The sequence below is a fragment of the Eubalaena glacialis genome, chromosome 17 (assembly GCF_028564815.1).
Source record: "Eubalaena glacialis isolate mEubGla1 chromosome 17, mEubGla1.1.hap2.+ XY, whole genome shotgun sequence".
In the NCBI taxonomy this organism is placed as follows: domain Eukaryota; kingdom Metazoa; phylum Chordata; class Mammalia; order Artiodactyla; family Balaenidae; genus Eubalaena; species Eubalaena glacialis.
The window spans coordinates 68,215,692-68,237,034 of NC_083732.1; the positions used below are offsets into that span (position 1 = coordinate 68,215,692).

At 39.2% G+C, this 21,343-nt stretch overlaps 1 protein-coding gene across 1 annotated transcript in view; it reads right to left on the reverse strand.

Moving 5' to 3' along the window:
* The window catches only part of EXT1 (exostosin glycosyltransferase 1), a 291,690-nt gene that overhangs the window by 24,087 nt on the left and 246,260 nt on the right, over nt 1-21,343 (reverse strand). The window contains exons 2-4 of the mRNA XM_061171410.1: nt 18,868-18,961; nt 17,246-17,353; nt 12,097-12,216 (exon numbers count right to left, since the gene is read on the reverse strand). Coding sequence (XP_061027393.1) covers nt 12,097-12,216; nt 17,246-17,353; nt 18,868-18,961 — 322 coding nt within the window. The remainder of the gene's footprint in view (nt 1-12,096; nt 12,217-17,245; nt 17,354-18,867; nt 18,962-21,343) is intronic.

Genomic DNA, 21,343 nt, shown 5'->3' on the forward strand with positions numbered 1-21,343 from the left:
CAATGGACGGTGTCATAAATCCGACCTACACACAAGTGACATGGAACTCAGAGATATCACAAATTGGGTCCCTATTCACTTTGGGTCTCTGGGTGGTGTGATTCTCAATGTCATTGACTCTTTTTGATTCAGTATCACAACATTGTCATCTTTTTGAAGTCAAGGATATGATAAGTTATAGTATTCCTCTGAAGTATCAAAAAGCATTTTATATTCTCTTCAAACAGGGCGATATCAGCAAAGGTATAAGAGCAATAGCAAATGTTGAATTTAACCCGGGTCAAGCAATTTGCCACCTTTATGACTTACTATCCTCATACGTAATAAGCAGTAAAATATCACATTAATTATAACAATGTTTCAGAATCTGTTAGGAAAGGTTGCCTAAATCTTCATACTTAAGACTTGATTTTTTTAAAAAAATCTCATTCCTGTGTTCATTTTCTAGGCATGGATTTTTCCATTTCTATTTTTACACAGCTATACTATCACAGATATTATATATTATAGATCTTTTCATATTATTAATAGCATTAATGGTTTACTTATCCTAAATGTCCAACAATAGTGCAATTATTTCCATGCAAAGCAATGAACATATTTATGAGTTAAAACTTTCCACATTTAGGACCGATGCTTTAGGATTTTGTCAAAGGGTATGAACACTTTAAAGGCTGTTCATATGTATTACCAAATGTCTTTCTGAAAGGTTGATATCAACTTGCCTTACCAAAAGTTTGACAGAGTATGGATCTCATTTCACCAAATAGAAAGGTCATTTTGTCCCTCTCCTAATGTCCAATTCTCCCTATTGCTACACTGGACAGCTCCCAGGAGCCTTTCAGGGCCCTTAGTACTCACTCTCGAACGCTGTGAACGAAGACATCATATTGAAAGGTTGGACACTATAAAGAAAATCAACATATACATACGTGCAAACACAGGCACACAAAATTTACACGAAATTTTTTTCCTTACAGCCCCAAATGGCACCCTCAATAAGGATGATATTTCTTATTAACATGAATTCAAAGGGAAGAATGACAGGCTCCTTATTTTTCATTTTTATGTGCCATCTATTTTTAAAATAATGGACAATTGATTATAGGTTCCAGTCATTCTAGGTGGCCTTGACTCTGTCTTTTGACCAATACAATGTTGCCTAATACACGCAGCGCCACCATATGCTACCTCATTCCAAACCAAAGCAAAATCTCCTATTTCTATTCTCTCACTGATTTTAAACTTTCATTATACAACGGCATCAATAATACTATGGTCTGAATGTGCATATGGTTAGATAAGTGAAGAGAGAAACAGAGAACCCTTCGTAAAACGTCACTTAAAATTGTGTTTCCAAGCTACTGTGAGCTGTTTTCATATGTCATTACCATTGGATGCCGTTTTCTCTTGCTCAGCCTGATTTTGTCTGAGCTCCTCAGGTTCCATCCTTAGTGCCAGGTTACTGCTGTGCAGTATTCTGACAAATAATGGAATCCAAGAACACTGTCTTTGCAGTATTTGATCATTATCCCTATCATTACTTCTCAATTTGCACCAAAAAATGAGCTCCAAAGAGCCTAGCTCTTATTAAAGAGCTCCTTAATTCCAACATGCAGAATTAGGAAGTTTCAAGCAGACTAGAAATACTAGGCAAATCCCAAGTAAGAGAGAGTGCAGCACAGTTGAATGTACTAACAACCTGACCCTGGTGTTGGAAAGAAAGATGAGGTGTCTTGTTTCCAACCGTATCTAAGCACTACCTACAACTCTAAGGCTCATAATCACCAAAGAGCAAGTAATTCCCTTCCCGTGACTCAGAATACAGCACGTAAGGAAGAAAGAGTCTCCAGGTAGAGCATCCCCAAAGCAAGGGATCTTCAAATGTATGTTGTCCAAGGGTAATGCTGCATTACCCTGACCATAGGCACTCCAGCAGGAACTGAAGGACATATTATCTCAAGTAGGAATTTTTGATTTGTGACAGTTAAATCGTTCTTATGAACATATTGGCTGTTTATCTGGGTATGTGGATGGCATTTTCTGCTATTTTTCTCTGCTTTTCTGTTTACACTGGATCCTGGGGTAATCTAAGCTCTGAATTAAAAAGGGAAACTGGATAGTATCTCTCATGCAATTCAGTTGAGAGGTCAAATTGTTAAAATCCAATTTTGGAACTATATGAGGAGATTTTGTCAGTTGCAATAAATTTGAATGAAGTATATGGTTATAGTGTTCTAAAAACAACTGTGCTCCAGGCCGCATGGGTCCTTGGGGGCATAGGAGGGCGTTTGCGCCGCCCACTCAGGCCTGGAGAACCTGCTGAGCTCCCAGGCCGGTGCCCTGCCCTCCAAGGTCCCCCCTCCCCCCAGCCACATTGGTCCTGGGGGCATAGGAGGGAGGCCAGGGGAGATCAGGAGAGGCAGGCGGGAGGGGCCCTCTGGGACCTAAGGAGCAGGAGAGGAGAGGAGGGAGTTTGCCCCATCCACTCAAGCCCAGGAAGCCTGCTGGGCTCCCAGGTGAGGTCCCCTGTCCTCTGAGACCAGGGTGGGGGGCACAGCTGGGCCCCTTTTGTTCCTTCAGCCTAAGCCCAACTCCCCACAGGCCCCAGGGCCTTTTCCAGCCCTGTGGGTCCTGAGCATTGGCCCTGCCCACCGCCCAAACCTCGTCCTTGCTTAGGCCCCACCCTCCACAGCCAAGGCCTCCCCCGACTTTTTTTTCCCCTCCTCCTCTTTTTCACTATTGTAGTATTGCTGTACCTTCCAGTTGTTGATTCACCTATATTTTTATTTTCATATTCTTTCTAACATATCTGTTAGTTTCCTAGTCTAATTTTATTTTTTACTTTATTATGTTCTCTCTTTTTTTTTGCCACCCCACATGGCTTGTGGGATCTTGGTTCACAAGCAGGGGATTGGGCCGAAGCTCCTGCGGTGGGAGCTCTGAGTCCGAACCACTGGACTAACAGAGAACTTCAGACCCCAGGGAATATTCATTGGACTGAGGTCTCACAGAGGTCCTCATCTCAGCACCAAGACCCAGCTCTACCCAATAGCCTACAAACTCCAGTGTTGGAATCCACAGGCCAAACAACCAATAAGACAGGAACACAATCCCACTCAAAAAAAAGAAAAAAAAGACAATGAGAGAGAGAAGGCAAAAAAATATGTCACAGATGAAGGAGCAAGGTAAAAACCTACAAGACCAAATAAATGAAGAGGAAATAGGCAATCTACCTGAAAAAGACTCCAAAGTAATGATAGTAAAGATGATAAGGATCTCGGAAATAGAATGGAGGCATGGATTGAGAAAATACAAGAAATGTTTAACAAAGATATAGAAGAACTAAAGAACAAACAAACAGAGATGACCAACACCATAACTGAAATGAAAAATACACTAGAAGGAACCAATAACAGAATAACTGAGGCAGAACAAATAAGTGAGCTGGAAGATAAAATGGTGGAAATAACTGCCAAGGAGCAGAATAAAGAAAAAAGAATGAAAAGAATTGAAGACAATCTCAGAGACATCTGGGACAATGCTAAAAGCACCAACATTCAAATTATAGGGGCCCCAGAAGAAGAAGAGAAAAAGAAAGGGTCTGAGAAAATATTTGAAGAGATTATAGTCGAAAACTTCCCTAACATGGGAAAGGAAATAGTCACCCAAGTCCAGGAAGCACAGAGAGTCCCATACAGGATAACCCTAGGAAAAACACACCAAGACACATATTAATCAAACTCACAAAAATTAAATTTAAAGAAAAAATATTAAAAGCAGCAAGGGAAAAACAAAAAATAACATACAAAGGAATCCCCATAAGGTTATCAGCTGATTTTTCAGCAGAAACTCGGCAGGCCAGAAGGGAGTGGCAGGATACACTTAAAGTGATGAAAGAGAAAAAACTACAACCAAGATTACTCTACCCAGCAAGGATCTCATTCAGATTCGACAGAGAACTCAACAGCTTTTCAGACAAGCAAAAGCTAAGAGAATTCAGCACCACTAAACCAGCTTTGCAACAAATGCTAAAGACACTTCTCTAGGTGGGAAACACAAGAGAAGAAGAAGACCCACAAAAACAAACCCAAAACAATTAAGAAAATGGTAATAGGAACATACATATCAATAATAACCTTGAATGTAAAAAGATTAAATGCCCTAACCAAAAGACAAAGACTGACTGAATGGATACAAAAACAAGACCCATATATATGCTGTCTACAAGAGACCCACTTCAGACCTAGGGACACATACAGACTGAAAGTGAAGGGATGGAAAAAGATATTCCATGCAAATGGAAATCAAAAGAAAGCTGGAGTAGCAATTCTCGTATCAGATAAAAGAGACTTTAAAATAAAGACTGTTACAAGAGATAAGGAGGGACACTACATAGTGATCAAGGGATCAATCCAAGAGAAGATATAACAATTATAAGTGTTTATGCACCCAACATAGGAGCACCTCAATACATAAGGCAAATGCTAACAACCATGAAAGGAGAAATCAACAGTAACACAATAATAGTAGGGGACTTTAACACCCCACTTACACCAATGGACAGATCATCCAAACAGAAAATAAATGCAGAAACACATACTTTAAATGACACAATAGAACAGATAGATTTAACTGATATTTACAGAATTTCCACCCAAAAGTGGCAGAATACACTTTTTTCTCAAATGCACACGGAACATTCTCCAGGATACATCACATCTTGCGTCACACATCAAGCCTCGGAAAATTTAAGAAAATTGAAATCATATCAAGCATCTTCTCTGACCACAACACTATGAGACTGGAAATCAATTACAGGAAAAAAACTGTAAAAAACACAAATACATGGAGGCTAAACAGTGCACTACTAAATAATCAAGAGATCACTGAAGAAATCAAAGAAGAAATTAAAAAATACCTAGAAACAAATGAAAATGAAAACACGACGACCCAAACCTATGGCACGCAGCAAAAGCAGTTCTAAGAGGGAAGTTTATAGCAATTCAATCTCACCTCAAGAAACAAGAAAAATCTCAAATAAACAATCTAATCCTACACTTAAAACAACTAGAGAAAGAAGAACAAAGAAAACCCAAAGTCAGTAGAAAGAAAGAAATCATAAAGATCAGAGCAGAAATAAATGAAATAGAAACGAAGAAAACAACAGCAAAGATCAATAAAACTAAAAGCTGGTTCTTTGAGAAGATAAACAAAATTGATAAACCCTTAGCCAGACTCATCAAGAAAAAAAGAGAGAGGATGCAAATCAATAAAGTTAGAAATGAAAAAGGAGAAATCACAACTGACACCAAAGAAATACAAAGGATTATAAGAGACTACAAACAACTATATGCCAATAAAATGGACAACCACGAAGAAATGGACAAATTCTTGGAAATGTACAATTTTCCAAGACGGAACCAGGAAGAATCAGAAAATATAAACAGAATTATCACAAGTAATGAAATTGAAACCGTAATTTAAAATCTTCCAACAAACAGAAGTCCAGGACCAGATGGCTTCACAGGCAAATTCTATCAAACATTTAGAGAAGAGCTAACACCGATCCTTCTCAAACTCTTCCAAAAAATTGCAGAGGGAGAAACACTCCCAAATTCATTCTACGAAGCCACCATCACCCTGATACCAAAACCAGAAAAAGATATCACAAAAAAAGAAAATCACAGAATAATATCACTGATTAACATAGATGCAAAAATCCTGAACAAAATACCAGCAAACAGAATCCAACAACACATTAAAAGGATCATACACCATGATCAAGTGGGATTTATCCCAAGGATTCTTCAATATATGCAAATCAATCAATGTGATACACCACATTAACAAATTAAGGTATAAAAACCATATGATCATCGCAATAGATGCAGAGAAAGCTTCTGACAAAATTCACCACCCATTTATGATAAAAACTCTCCAGAAAACGGGCATATAGGGAACCTACCTCAACATAATAAAGGCCATATATGACAAACCCACAGCAAGCATCATACCCAATGGTGAAAAACTGAAAACATTTCCGCTAAGATCAGGAACAAGACAAGGATGACCACTCTCGCCGCTATTATTCAACATAGTTTTGGAAGTCCTAGCCATGGCAATTAGAGAAGAAAAAGAAATAAAAGGAATACAAATTAGAAAAGAAGAAGTAAAACTGTCACTGTTTGCAGATGACATGACACTATACATAGAGAATCCTAAAGATGCCACCAGAAAAATACTAGAGCTAATCAATGAATTTGGTAAAGTTGCAGGATACAAAATTAATACATAGAAATCTCTTGCATTCCTATACACTAATGATGAAAAATCTGAAAGAGAAATTAAGGACACAGTCCCATTTACCATTGCAACAAAAAGAATAAAATACCTAGGAATAAACCTACCTAGGGAGACAAAAGACCTGTAAGCAGAAAACTATAAGACACTGATGAAAGAAATTAAAGATGATACAAACAGATGGAGAGATATACCATGTTCTTGGATTGGAAGAATCAATATTGTGAAAATGATGATACTACCCAAAGCAATCTACAGATTCAATGCAATCTCTATCAAACTATCAATGGCATTTTTTACAGAACTAGAACAAAAAATCTTAAAATTTGTATGGAGACACAAAAGACCCCGCATAGCCAAAGCAGTGTTGAGGAAAAAAAACGGAGCTGGAGGAATCAGACTCCCTGAGTTCAGACTATAATACAAAGCTACAGTAATCAAGACAATATGGTACTGGAACAAAAACAGAAATATAGATCAATGGAACAGGATAGAAAGCCCAGAGATAAACCCACACACCTATGGTCAACTAATCTATGACAAAGGAGGCAAGGATATACAATGGAAAAAAGACAGCCTCTTCAATAAGTGCTGCTGGGAAAACTGGACAGCTACATGTAAAAGAATGAAATTAGAACACTCCCTAACACCATACACAAAAATAAACTCAAAATGGATTAGAGACCTAATGTAAGACCGGACACTATAAAACTCTTAGAGGAAAATATAGGAAGAACACTCTTTGACATAAATCACAGCAAGATCTTTTCTGATCCACCTCCTAGAGTAATGGAAATAAAAACAAAAATAAACAAATGGGACCTAATGAAACTTAAAAGCTTTTGCAAAGCAAAGGAAACTACAAACAAGACAAAAAGACAACCCTCAGAATGGGAGAAAATATTTGCAAACGAATCAACAGACAAAGGATTAATCTCTAAAATATATAAGCAGCTCATGCAGCTCAATATTAAAAAAACAAACAACCCAATCATAAATGGGCAGAAGACCTAAGTAGACATTTCTCCAAAGAAGACATGCAGATGGCCAAGAAGCACATGAAAAACTGCTCAACATCACTAATAATTAGAGAAATGCAAATCAAAACTACAATGAGGTATCACCTCACACCAGTTAGAATGGGCATCATCAGAAAATCTACAAACAACAAATGCTGGAGAGGGTGTGGAGAAAAGGGAATCCTCCTGCAGTGTTGGTGGGAATGTAAATTGATGCCGCCACTATGGAGAACAGTATGGAGGTTTCTCAAAAAACTAAAAATAGAATTACCATATGACCCAGTAATCCCACTACTGGGCATATACCCAGAGAAAACCATAATTCAAAAAGACACATGCACCCCAATGTTCATTGCAGCCCTATTCACAATAGCCAGGTCATGGAAGCAACTTAAATGTCCATCGACAGACGAATGGATAAAGAAGATGTGGTACATATATACAATGGAATATTACTCAGCCATAAAAAGGAACAAAATTGGGTCATTTGTAGAGACGTGGATGGATCTAGAGACCGTCATACAGAGTGAAGTAAGTCAGAAAGAGAAAAACAAATATCGTATATTAACGCATATATGTGGAACCTAGAAAAGTGGTACAGATGAACCGGTTTGCAGGGCAGAAATAGAGACACAGATGTAGAGAACAAACGTATGGACACCAAGGGGGAAAGCAGTGGAGGGGGGGTGGTGGGATGAATTGGGAGAGTGGGATTGACATATATACACTAATATGTATACAGTGGTTAACTAATAAGAACCTGCTGTATAAAAAAATTAATAAAATTAAATTAAAAAATTAAAAAAAAAAAAAGAGAGAGACATGTACCACAATGTTCACTGCAGCACTATTTACAATAGCCAGGACATGGACGCAACCTAAGTGTCCGTCAACAGATGAATGGCTAAAGAAGATGTGGCACATGTATACAATGGAATATTACTCAGCCATAAAAAGAAACGAAATTGAGTTATTTGTAGTGAGGTGGATGGACCTAGAGTCTGTCATACAGAGTAAAGTAAGTGAGAAAGAGAAAAACAAATACCGTATGCTAACACATATATATGGAATCTAAAAAAAAAAAAAAGGTTATGAAGAACCTAGGGGCAGGACAGGAATAAAGACACAGATGTAGAGAATGGACTTGAGGACACAGGGAGGGGGAAGGGTAAGCTGGGACGAAGTGAGAGAGTGGCATGGACTTATATACACTACCAAATGTAAAATAGATAGCTAGTGGGAAGCAGCCGCATAGCACAGGGAGATCAGCTCGGTGCTTTGCGATGACCTAGAGGGGTGGGATAGGGAGGGTGGGAGGGAGGCTCAAGAGGGAGGGGATATGGGGACATATGTATGCATATGGCTGATTCACTTTGTTGTATAACAGAAACTAACACAGTATTGTGAAGCAATTATACTCCAATAAAGATCTATTAAGAAAAAAAAAAACCCCAAAAAACTGTGTCCCTGAAGAACTGCATGGCTCAAATCGAAGGGGAAGACAGCTTTCCAGGCACAGAGATGAAAACAGCTTGACTTAAGATCCTATGCTGATGAATACAACACATCCAACTGTTATTATAAGATAATTGAGTACTGCTAACTTAATAGGCAAGAGACCAGAGCTATGCAATAAACCATACTCAAAAGAAATGTAATTAATGAGATACCATCTTTCATCTGGCAAATTAACAAAGCTGTGTATGTGTGTGTTTTAATTATGATTCTGAAGGCTGACAAGGATACAGTAAGAGAGGGTGTCCCCCAGATGGCCTGTGAGAATCTAGATTGATTCAACCTCTTTGAAGAGTAATTTGGCAATACCTATCATGAGTCTTAGTCATGCCTGGACTCTTGGGTTGAGAAATCTCATTTCAAGGACTCCATCTAAAGAAATAAAGACATAGTCTAAGATACATGTAGGAGGGCATTTCTTGGATAAAGATATCTCTATCTCTAAAAAAGAAATAATTAGAAACAACATTAATAGTCAACAATAGCAGATGGGTTAAATAAATAGAGGTTCACTAAGGGATGGAATATAGGGTAAAAAAATGAAAACATGTGGTCTGCGTGTATAGCCAAAGATGCATAAATGTGGCATGTGAAAACACTGAGGAAAGAATAACTTAAGAAATATATCAGGGGAATTCCCTGGCAGTCCAGTGGTTACGACTCTGCGCTCTCACTGCCGAGGGCCTGGATTCAATCTCTGGTCTGGAAACTAAGATCCCATAAGCTGTGTGGCATGGCAAAAAAAAAAGGAAATGTATTGGAGCAACTACAGAAAAATTTGTCAAAAAAAAAAAAAAAAAGTTTAGCTTTTTCAACACAGATCATATATAAAAGTAAATTGGATTAAATAGTTAAATGTAAAAAATTAACCATGAAAATACTAGAAAATACTAATGTGTATGTGTGTTGTACATAAATAAAATTATGGGTCAAAAAGCCCTGTCTAAACAGCAGCAAATGGAAAAGCTGCAGATGAAAAGATTGCCCCATGATAAACAAAACAGAAAGCATACCACAAATTGGGGGGAAATATTTGCTACAAAAGAATCAAAGGTTAATCTTTTTTAATCTAATAAGCTCTTAAAAATTAATGAGAAAAGTGGGACAACATTGTGGCCATTTCTATTTCTTTCTTTGTGAGCTGCCTGAGCAAGAAACATACAAAAAATATTCATTCTTACTAAGATCTTAAGAAAATAATGATTTATCATTTTTAAGGATATAATGTCCAATATGGTGAAAGTGAAAAAAAATAAATATAATTAAAATAGGTTCTCTCATATAAGCTGGAGGGAATATAAATTAGTTGAATTCTATTGCAGGAAAATTGACAGTTCATATTTTAAATCTTAGCATTTGGCATATTGTTTGAACCAGGACTTTGAATTCAAGGAATTTATCCTAAGGAAGTAATCTTGAATCTGCACAACAACTTAGCACTGAGGCTATTAGCTTCGAGGATGTATATAATAATGAAAAACCAGAAACAATTTTAATAGCCTCAAACTGGAGATTAATTAACGGAATTAAGTGACATCATGAATGGAATATTATATAGCCATTAAAATAATTGTAGAAAAATCTAATGAGATACTAGGAATAATTGTTAAGCAGAAAAAACAGGTTATAAACTAAGTATAGAAAGACTCCTCTTTAAATTAAAAATGACAACATATTTATGCATTTGCATAGAAAAAAATGAATATGTATGTGTTTATGTGTGTGTGTACATGTCAATAGTGATTTGTATGGGTAGATTATTTTATTTTTGTGACGTAAGTATTTTCTATTATTTTCTAAAAGGAATATACACTTCTTTGATAAAAAGCACTCATTCCAAAAAGCAAACAAACAAACAAAAAAAAACCCCAAAACAAGTGACATTCAACTTTCCTTAAGAAGGGCCTAGGAAGGGTCTTAGACGGAAGACAGGATCAAAGAAAAGGTTCGAATTTATTACATATTCAAATCTGCTGCTATGTACAGAAGTAAAAACCCAATCAGTTTTCACTGAGGAGAGTGCTTTTGGAGGAATAAGAGAAATTTGCTTGTAATAAAGAAGCCCTTGGAAGGCATTCTACCCTGTCCCCTTTCATGGGGCGACCTGGGTCCTAAATAGCCCTTTTCACTTAGTTCCAGGATGAAAACGACACACCCCATTTACAAGGGGACACTGTGATAGAGCCTGGCCCCGCAAAAGCAGGAGGCCCAGGCTAGGCTCAGGGTAGGTAAGCCCCACGGTGTGCCTGGGATATGACCAGCATTGGCTCTGGTACCCAGGATAGCAAGACAACAGCAATGGCACAAAACAGGATGACTTCAGTTTTCTTGGTATTTTTCAGACTTAGCATAGCGTATACTCTCAATTACATTAGCTTTTGGAGCAGTAATAACTTCTCCAAAGAAAATATTTCAAAAGTGAGGCCACAAATGCCCCTACTTCATGTGGCGGACACCTCAGAATCACCTTGATGCTGTGCTTCACCTGAGGACCTCTGCTCTCCTTCCTGTAATTCATGAGTGTGCAGATCCAGAAATCTTTTCTCAGCTCTTTGTGCTACTTTGGTGTAGCCTCAGGCCATCGCTATCTGCTCTACTTCCAAAGGTTTTAATCATCTCCATGCTTCCCTTTCCTTTTTTCCTCCTGCCTTAAAAAAGGCAACTCGAAGATGGGCACCCATCTGTCTAGAATAGTTTCTGATCTCATAAAGTTTAACACTTTCTGTACCAGATGGGTGTAATCCTGATTTTCTTCTTAATACATCCTTGCAGCAATGATGCTAGTTGGGTTGCATATGTCTTGAGAATAAATTTGGCTGTATCCTAATGCCATTGGACTATAGTACCCAGTAAACTATTCATATTTTTACAATGGGAGAAGATTTTCCCCTACTTGGTCACTATCTGTTTCCTAAGTGGGCTCCAGAAATATGCCTTCAAAGGATGCCATTGAGTGTGAATGACAGGAGGACAGTCATTAGCTACCTGTCTCTGAAACGATGTAAGACAGAGCCGATCTCTGTGTCAAGGGGTGTAATTTCTCTTATGTCAGCTTTCCTCAGTGGAGTTTGTCAAGAATGGAGGTCTTTGCTTGGGCACGGCAGAGCAGGTAAAAAGGGGTTAACTGACACATTCAAGTACAGAAAGTTCGGTTTTGCCCCATTTGACCAATTACACATCACTACTAGCAAAAGAGAAGCTTGAGAGAAACATATAAAGGACCATTATTCAAGACCGAGAGCCAAGTGGCCTCACTTACCTCTAGTGTAGTTAATACAATCTTCTCAACTGAAGAAAAATAAGCCTCCCACAAGAATTGTGTCTGCTGTCTAAGTGCTAGGATTTTATCCTGATGAATAGACCTGATTGTAGAAGGAATCTGTAACACAAGGTGAACACATAATAACTATAACCGGAAAACAATAAGATGCCATTTGATCAAAATAACCCACTTGGGTTAGGCTTTTATTCTTCATAGCATTCAGCTTCTAGCATACAGATCTACTAAAAACCACCAACCCCTAAATTGAAAGGCCCTTCAGAAGTGTCAGCTACAAACAGCACTTACTGGGAATCAGCTTTAAGGACCTTAAATGCACGAGAGTTAGAGCTCGCTTCTAAGATTTGGTAGCAGCTTATCAGTTGCTTAGGGTGTTCCTATAGTAGTCTTTGCTGTTTTCTCTTCTCAGATTCCCACGCATCCTTGATCCTGCCCATGGACAACCAAATTCTACAGAGAAGGAGCTACATACAGCCTTGGAGCAAGGCTGAGAGACATCATCCCCCAAGCACTTCTAAGACACACCACGCCAGGGACTACAAATGATCTACAAAAGGCTTTTTAGGGAATGTCTCTGAGTCTCTCCATTTAATATGCAGCTGGGGTAGTCATTTCTATGTGCATGTATCTCCTACCTCTCCCTGAGAGCTTTCTGCTCCCCAGACTTCTCTTTTTGGCTCCAGCACTTACCCCAAACTAACACAATCTGTCATGCATGTTTAACCATCACTGCTCTCTCCCAGGCTGCACAATATTAAAGGGGGGATCTATGCCCTGTCCATCCTGCTACACATTTTATAGCTAGGAGAGTGGCTTTTATGTATAGGTACACCTCAGAGATACTGTGTGTTCAGTTCCACACCACCACAATAAACCAAATATCGCAATAAAGCGAGTCACACAAAATTTGTTTGGTTTCCCAGTGCATATAAAAGTTATGTTTACACTATAGTCTATTAAGTGTGCAATAGCATAATGTCTAAAAACACAATGTAAATACCTTAATTAAAAGTACTTATTACTAAAAAAAAAACACTAACCATCATCTGACAACACAGGGTTGACACAAACCTTCAATTTGTTAAAAAAAAAAAAAAAGCATCTACGAAGCATAAAATAAGCGAGGTATGCCTGTAGTAGTTATTCAATAAATAGAAGTGGAATTGAACATGGCCATCTGAAGCCACCAAAGGGATATCATTATTTTCACTAGCAGTATAACTCAATGGTTAAGCACAGGAACATGGGAGTTAGACCACAGTGGGAGTCTTGGCTCTGCCATTTACTAGCCCTGCTTCCTTGGACAAGTTACATGATCTCTCAAAGATTTCATTTCCTCACTTATAAAAGGGGGATATAGTACTAACATCATAAGGTTGTTATGAAGATCACATAAGTGCTTCACACAATGCCTAGCACATGGGAAGCTTTATTAACAAAGCAATTATTACCACTACTATTATTATTGACTTAAGGGTGATGATATTCAAAGACAGACCAATTGCTTAATGTCTGCATGTGAACTTGCTTGGGTCTGGAGCTCTGCAATGTACTTCCTGGGAGTCTGGTGAGTCTCCTTGTTTTGCTCCCTACCTTCACCTATAGCCCAAAGGCTATTTCATTTATGGAGTCTATACTTAGGGGAGATTCCTTGTGATTAGCAACTGTCCTTTTGTGCTCACCTCTTTCTGCATGCTTGCCTCCCTAATGTGTAACTAATCAGTCAGGCATGGGAGCCTGGACTGAAGCAGGAATGCTCCGCTAGCTGCTTTAGTAAGAAAGTTACCCATGGCATTGTGACTAAGACTACGTCTGAATTTCCAGTGGTGGCAAAGGAAGTAGGAGCATATTTTTTGATTCAAGACCACTCTTACGGGGAGCCATAGTACTGCTTCACAGTATCTACTAAGGACAAGTTCACTTGCTTTGGCAACGTCCAGAAGCAGATACTAAATCTGCAGCCCCAAAGTGTGTATCTGGATTCCCAACACTGAAGCAGCATGGAGGCAACAGGTAAAGCAGAAACATTAGCCTGAAACCAGACCTCAAGGTCAAGTGGAAATAAAATATCCTTGAAGCAGGTAGAGAAACCATTCAGATCATGGATCCTTCATAAGCCAAAGAACATTTATTTTTACTTACTGAGAAAATTACTCAGATTGCCAAAGAAAGACTAGAAAAAAATTACCCTCCTCAATTTACATAATCATGCCCTCTTCTGAATGTCAGTAGTATTTTCTAAGAGTCATACAGGTAGACTGTTTCATCATGATCATGAGGAACCAGTCCATTAGAAAAATGTCAAAAGCTATCATCACTATGTGCTCTCCAGAAAATTGAGTAGGCTGTGGTTATGAAGGCAGAAAGGGATAGCACAGATGAGCTTACCAATACAACCCTTCTCTTCTATTAGCCACATCTTGATGTTACTACATCAAGTGAAATATATCCTACCCATTTGTGCATATGATACAAGTGTCTGACAGCACTCTTCAAAGTGCTCTGGAAGATAATTCCAATTGATTGAAAAGACAGAGTTCCAAATTTTAATGGCATTTGGCTACTGGTTATTAATCTGCTTGTCCCGAGAGACAGGTATGGGAAAGTGATAAATTAATTCCAATTTGGCCGGATTGTTCAAAGTTGCAGAACTCAGTGAAGTCTTAATAAAAGGTCATGCATGGTAACGGAACTAATGGAATCTACCAAGATAGATATAGGAAAGCAACAGTAAGCTCTCTTGGTGACACGACAACAAGAATATATGCAAATAAAAACACCTGAGCTGTTCTAAAACAGGAAATGAAAAATGGTAACATAACAAAAACACTTCCCAGAGCAGACATTTGGGCTGGGTGCCAGTTCTTTAAAACCATTGTCAATGACAGTGCAGTCATCATTCAATATGGAGGCAGCTGTGCAAAGACAGACTGCATATGAGAGAGGAAAATGCCAGCAAGTTTGAGTAGGTGCAGAATGAAAAACAAAATCTCCAGCGTCAAGCCAAAATGTTGCCTCATAAGGTGAAATGCTTCTGGGGAATCAACTCTGCTGAAATGGTAGAGACCAGACAACCACAATTCAGTATCCTGGAACACGCTCCGTTCTCAGAGACAAACTCCCAACTTAGTCACATCAAATTCACGGGAGCACTGGTACATAAATGGAGAAATTATGGCTGGTATTTTTTATTCCCTTTCTTTCCTAAATTTCCTTTAATGAGCATGCATTATTTTTTAAAAATCATAAGAGGAAGGAAAAAGGCAACATGGAAAAGAACCACATCTATCACTTTTGTTTGGCCTGTCATGAGTGAATGTTTTAGGCACACACCATCTCTGTGTGGGGAGAACTCTACTAGATCACGTGTCCTCCTTTTGCTTCTGAGGTCCCAGGGGCCTTGGAAATCACAGATCTGAGTACCAGACACAAGGCATATTTTAGGAGCTGCGTTCAGCTTGGCTTGCCTAATTCATGGCCCGCTTGGTTACAGATATTCCACTGTTACTTTAGGGGGAGTACTGAGTTATTTCACCAGCCAGTTAGCAGACTGGCCAGCAGCACAGAAGTAGAATCAATGATAGAGTTAGAAAGTGAATTTCCTGAATATCGAAAAAAGGACATTAAAAAATATCATTTTACAAATATTTGTGGTAGTTCAAGATAAAGTACAATGCCATGAAATAAAAGCATTAAAATATTCCATCATTTTAGAGAAAAGAGTATGGCAATTTATGTTGAAGCTAAAACATTATTGCACAAAGGGTCTTTAGAAATCCTCAGTGACTGACTATTCCTGCCCCAGGATTTTTCTGTGAGTATCATATCCCCCTTCCCAGGCAGCTCTTGAGAAGTTCAAACTTTTATTAGGCATATACATATACATCAACCAATCTTGTAGAAGATTGGTTGATGTATATGTGTGGATTTATTTCTTAGCTCTGTATTCTGGTCCATTAGTCTATATATCTGTCTTTATGCCAGTACCATATTGTTTTGATGACTGGAGCTTTATAATATATTTTGAAATTAGGGACTATAATGCCTTGGCTTTGTTCTTTTTCCTCAAGATTGATTTGGCTATTTGGGGTCTTTCCTGGCTCCATATGGATTTTAGAGCTGTTTTTCTATTTCTGTAAAAAACAAATGCCATTAGGATTTTGGCAGAAATTGCCTTGAGTCTGTGGATCACTTTGGGTAATACGGACATTTTAATAATTAGTAAGTCTTAATTCTGCAACAGAAGACAACATGGATGAACCTTGAGGACATTATACTAAGTGAAATAAACCAGTCACAGAAAGACAAATAATTCATGAGTCCACGTATAAGAGATATCTAAAATAATCAAATTCATAGAATTAAAGAGTAGAATGGTGGTGACCAGGGGTTGGGGGATGGGAAGTGAGGAATTACTAATAAGTGGGCATAAAGCTTCAGTTAAGCAAGCTGAATAAGCTTTAGAGACCTGCTGTAGCACACTGTACCTACACTCAACCATAATGAGTACACGTCAAAATTTGTTAAAAGAGGAGATTTCATATTACATGTTCTTACAACAATAAAATTAAATGGAAAAAATCTAAATGGCCAAAAATACATTTAAAAAAAAATACATTTTCATTTGAGGCTGCTCTTTTAAATATACATCTTAAAGATAACACTCACTCACATACCCAGACTAGATCATTTGAGCAATGCTAACACTAATTATAAGAATCGCCCTAGAGACCTCTCTCTTTCTGAAAATTAATCTGAAGGCAGATACGGAATTGGGAAAGGAGTACAAAGTGGCAGCAGGATGGTACAAAAACTCTCTGGTATCATTTCTAAACATTTTGAATATTGAGGGGGGTAGATACACACCTCTTCTCAGTATCAAAGTTCAGCGTGGTCTACCTGCAACTTCTCCTCTGAATATATTCCCTGGACCTGAGCAGATTGTGTGTTGGGAAGTGAACGATGTCATGTTAAATGACTTCATATTCACCATGACCCAGGCAATTTTCTTCTCCTGATAAAATTTCTTTTACAGAGCTGACCTTTTGGATTCATCTTCTTTGAAAGTTTGGACGGGGGCAACAATAATCCACTGATCTGTTGAAGGCCACCACCACCCCTTCCTTACCTGTAATAACAATCTCTCATCACCTATGACGGCAGCTTGGTTCCAATTAATCACTTCAGAGAATGGCAACTCCCATCCATTGCTGAGCATCACAGGGACACAGGCGGCCTGTGCAAAGAAGGGGACTTTGTGAGTGTGAGGAATATGGCAGCAGGAACCCTTCCAATCAGAGGTGAAATTGGTACAAATTCAATTACTGGCATGAATCCTGGACTGCTGAGGTCAGAAGAAAAGTGGGCTTTTATGAATTATCAAGTCACATGAAGGTTGTCTGCATCCAGTTGAGATTTTACTATTTGCAAGTCTTGCCCTAGAATGCGAAAACCCCATTTCTATTCTTGTACATGGTTTGGCTGACCTTACCTCTATGGAGGCAACTGGCCTCCGCTGAAGAAGTTTTACTGATGTAACAAAATCGCTCATCAACAAAATCCTAGCGTAAAACCCACCTTGAACATGAACAGCCTTGTCAGTGTAACTGCCACAGTCCACTTGCAAAGTGGTTCACCCCAATGTCCTGAGCAACAAAGAACAGCTTGGCATTCCTGATAAAGTGTTTTGTGGACTAAACTGTTACCGGGTGCCCACATTTCCCTAGCTATGTAAACATCTGAACTTTGTTCCCTTCAGTGTGGAGGGATCCCAACCACTGTCGTACCAATTTACTACCTGCACAGGGACCTAAGAGCCAAGAAACACCAGGCTGATGATAAACTTCTGGTTGCAAATAACTCAGAATCCAAAGCAGAGAACAATTTGCTCCATGCAACATCCCAAGAGGCTAGGGGAATGTCAGGAATGGTATGCTTCGTAGAACGTGCCACAAAAGACTTTCAAGAGAAGGAAGCTCTCCTGTCAGAGGACAGGACAGAATGATGGCATTTAAGAAGCACTGCGACAAAAGCACATATTCAGCCAGGGGCAGAGCACAGAGGAAGAAAGGACATAGTAGCAAGGGGTCCAGGAGCTGAGGAGGAGAGAGGTGGAAGGTGTGCTTTCTCGCCAACAAGGAAGGCTGGTTGCAACTTCCAGGTGGGAAGTGTGGAGAACTGTCTCAGCAGGTGAAGGCATTTCTGCAAAGTGAAGGTTAATAGCAGAGACCCAGCAGCTCCAGGAGCTCTGAACTTCAGAGCCTGGGAGGTGGGCTGAGTGAGTGCCTCCACCTTGCTGGGTATCGCGCTCAGCATTTAGAGGAACTGAGTGACAACGGAGATGGGGACAGAACCGACGATTTTGCTTTTGAGAAATACCACCCATCAGCCATTTTCATTGCTCTTGAGACTGGCTTCCAGGAGGAGGGCTGAGTCTCCGTGGAGCGCAGGTCGGCTGCCTGGTGGGCAAGCAGATCTGCCCTCTGTTTGTAAACACATCTCTGAAGAACTCACCCTCCCTTGAGATTCCCATCGAATCTTCTCATGTCCAAAGGCAGGGAGTAAATCCTCCCTCCGCCCCCGCCCCCCACTCATAAAAATGTTGCAGATTTTCTTGGGAAAACAGATTTCACGTGTTCAAGGCAAACCACGCGTTCGGCTTAGACCCCAGGAGAAGTGCTACGGTTAAACTCCGCCCCAGTCTGACGTTGAGTCCTCAGCCCTATTCTGGGGAGGATCAGGGTCTCCTACCTGCAGAGCCTCCAGGAACCTGAAAGACCCAAGCCTGCGACCACGAGGAACCAGACAGAAAGTGGCATTGTGCAGCATTTCCCGATAATCATACCTAGAAAAAGAGGAGGAGCCATCAGCAAACAAAGACACCTTAGGAATGGGGCAGGGGAGAGGGTCGGGGGGGGGGATGAATGAACACACCTGGGGTGGGTGCACACCTACCAGAAATTACCCAGAGCAACTCGGGCGATACACAGGCAAGCCTCACTTTTCCAGGGCGGGAGGTGGGCAGGGTTGTTGCATGAAGGAGAAGAAATGTGAACCATCACATTGGACAAAGCAATTAGGGCCTTTTGCAAACAGTACATAAAAGACAAGTCTGATGGTCCCAGCAAAATTTTGGCTTGCCCAGCCTTTGCTTCCCAAGTCAGATTTTTGTGTCGGATGAAAATAGGTTGCCCCCATAAGCTTAAAAAGTACTCACCGCTAGTTGTTCTTTTTTAATGCCATGTCATTCAGTAAAACGAAGGCTGTTCTTGTTTCCTACCCCACGAACCCATGCTACTAAAACCTACTCAGGAAACCTCCATTCCAAGCACAAAACATTTAGTTTCTCCTTCAAGCTGGAGTTTCTACTTTTAACCAAGAACATTTGGTTACCCCAAACACTCCTGTATAAGAATGGTTGGCATGGAGGTGAGAGAGAAGGAGCCAGCCCAAGAAATGGGGAAAGAGGAATAACAGGAGAAAAAAAAAAAAAACGGTGGGGCCTGTGGGAACCTGGGCAGCAGAAGAGATGATTGTTTCTTTTCCTCAAACACCATTTAGTTGTATCACACTGTTTCTACGCCAGAAAAAATGCAAAATGTAATATGAACGTCACCTGTCCCTTTATACCGGTGAAGTGCAGGAAGGGTAACAAGCATCTCATTTTATTCAGGGCTAGCACTATAAAAATGATTTCCAGGGACTTCCCTGGCAGTCCAGTGCTTAAGACTCTGCACTCCCAATGTAGGGTACACGAGTTCAATCCCTGGTCAGGGAACTAAGATCCCGCAGGCCGCACAGCATGGCCAAATTAATTAATTAATTAAACTAGAAATCTTTTAAAAATAAATAAATAAATATAAATAAAAATGATTTCCACAAATACATTCCTAAACACACAGTTGAAAGTTCATTTGGAGCTTAAGAAAACTCGGGAAACTGGAGATGGCCCAGGTCCTGTGAAGGCCCAGTTTCTCAGAGCCAGGAAGAAATCACTCTCCTTTTTCAAGAGCCTCCCAGGCTCGGCAGACAGGTGACTTTGACAGTAGCATATGTCACCAGCATTTTCTGACTCTAATAGTCTAATTTAATCATAGCCTGAAGGCATTGGATTCTTCCCTCCTCTTTTGGGGATACTGATATATACGTTTATATTTTTCAAGTCCACATCTATTTTTATATTCTCACACAAACTAGGCATATGGGAATAAGTCAATTTTCGATTATAAACCCATCATTAAGAAGAGACATCATGCAAAGGACCATTTACTTAAACAAGCGTGTACAACTAATTTGCACAAGGAAAGGTCATCATGAATGGATTAAGATTATCTCCATTGAGAGTAAAATTTCAAAAAAAAAGAAAAAGAAAAAGAAAAAAGAAAACCCTTGCTGCATTAATTAAACTGCAAAATGGACCTCAAAGTAGAAAAGATTTTTAAGAGGGCTCAAATCTAGCTAAATGAAAATAATAATAAATTATGATAGTAATGGCTTCTCTTCCTTACCAAACATAGGGAAATAATTGACAAGTATCTTCAAGTTCAACTGTTGATAATGTCTGAATATCTACCTAATCAGTGGAGAAGAGTGAAATATGTACATACACATAATATATATGTATAAAGTTTAAACTGAAACTTTTTTTTAATATAAAAAGGTCAAATATACTTGAGGCTACAGCAAAGTTTAATAAATGCCCAGAATAGAAACCCCTGAGGGGCTAGAACAGAAGGTCCTACCTCCTTATCATTAGGCTGCTAAAATGTAAAACCCTATTAATGTGCTGGATTGTAACAAGTTTCAAAGTTGCCAGTTGCAAAATTTACTGTAGGGAAGGAGTGGAGCGAGAGGAAAGGCAGAAAACTTGTAGGAAAAATTCAAATGACAGTTATTCAAGCTGTTGATTTTTAAGTGGTTGTATAGGAAGATTTGCTGATGTAGTGAATAAAGCTTCATGATTGAAACTTGTGTTCATTCACATAATAGGTAACAGGAGATGGGGGACAATCATTCTTGCTGGAATCAGGAACCCACTAGGTAAGCTGTGAGATTAAGAACAAAACGATGGGCTCTCTGGGCCTCAGTTTCCTCATCTGCAAAATGAGTCAGTTGGGCAAGATGACTAAAGATTGTTTTGAACATTCCATTATTCTTTATGTTATCATTTTTAGGTAAGAAAGAAGAATGTCCCTTTGAGAGTACCCCACTGCTCCAAAAGTCTCCA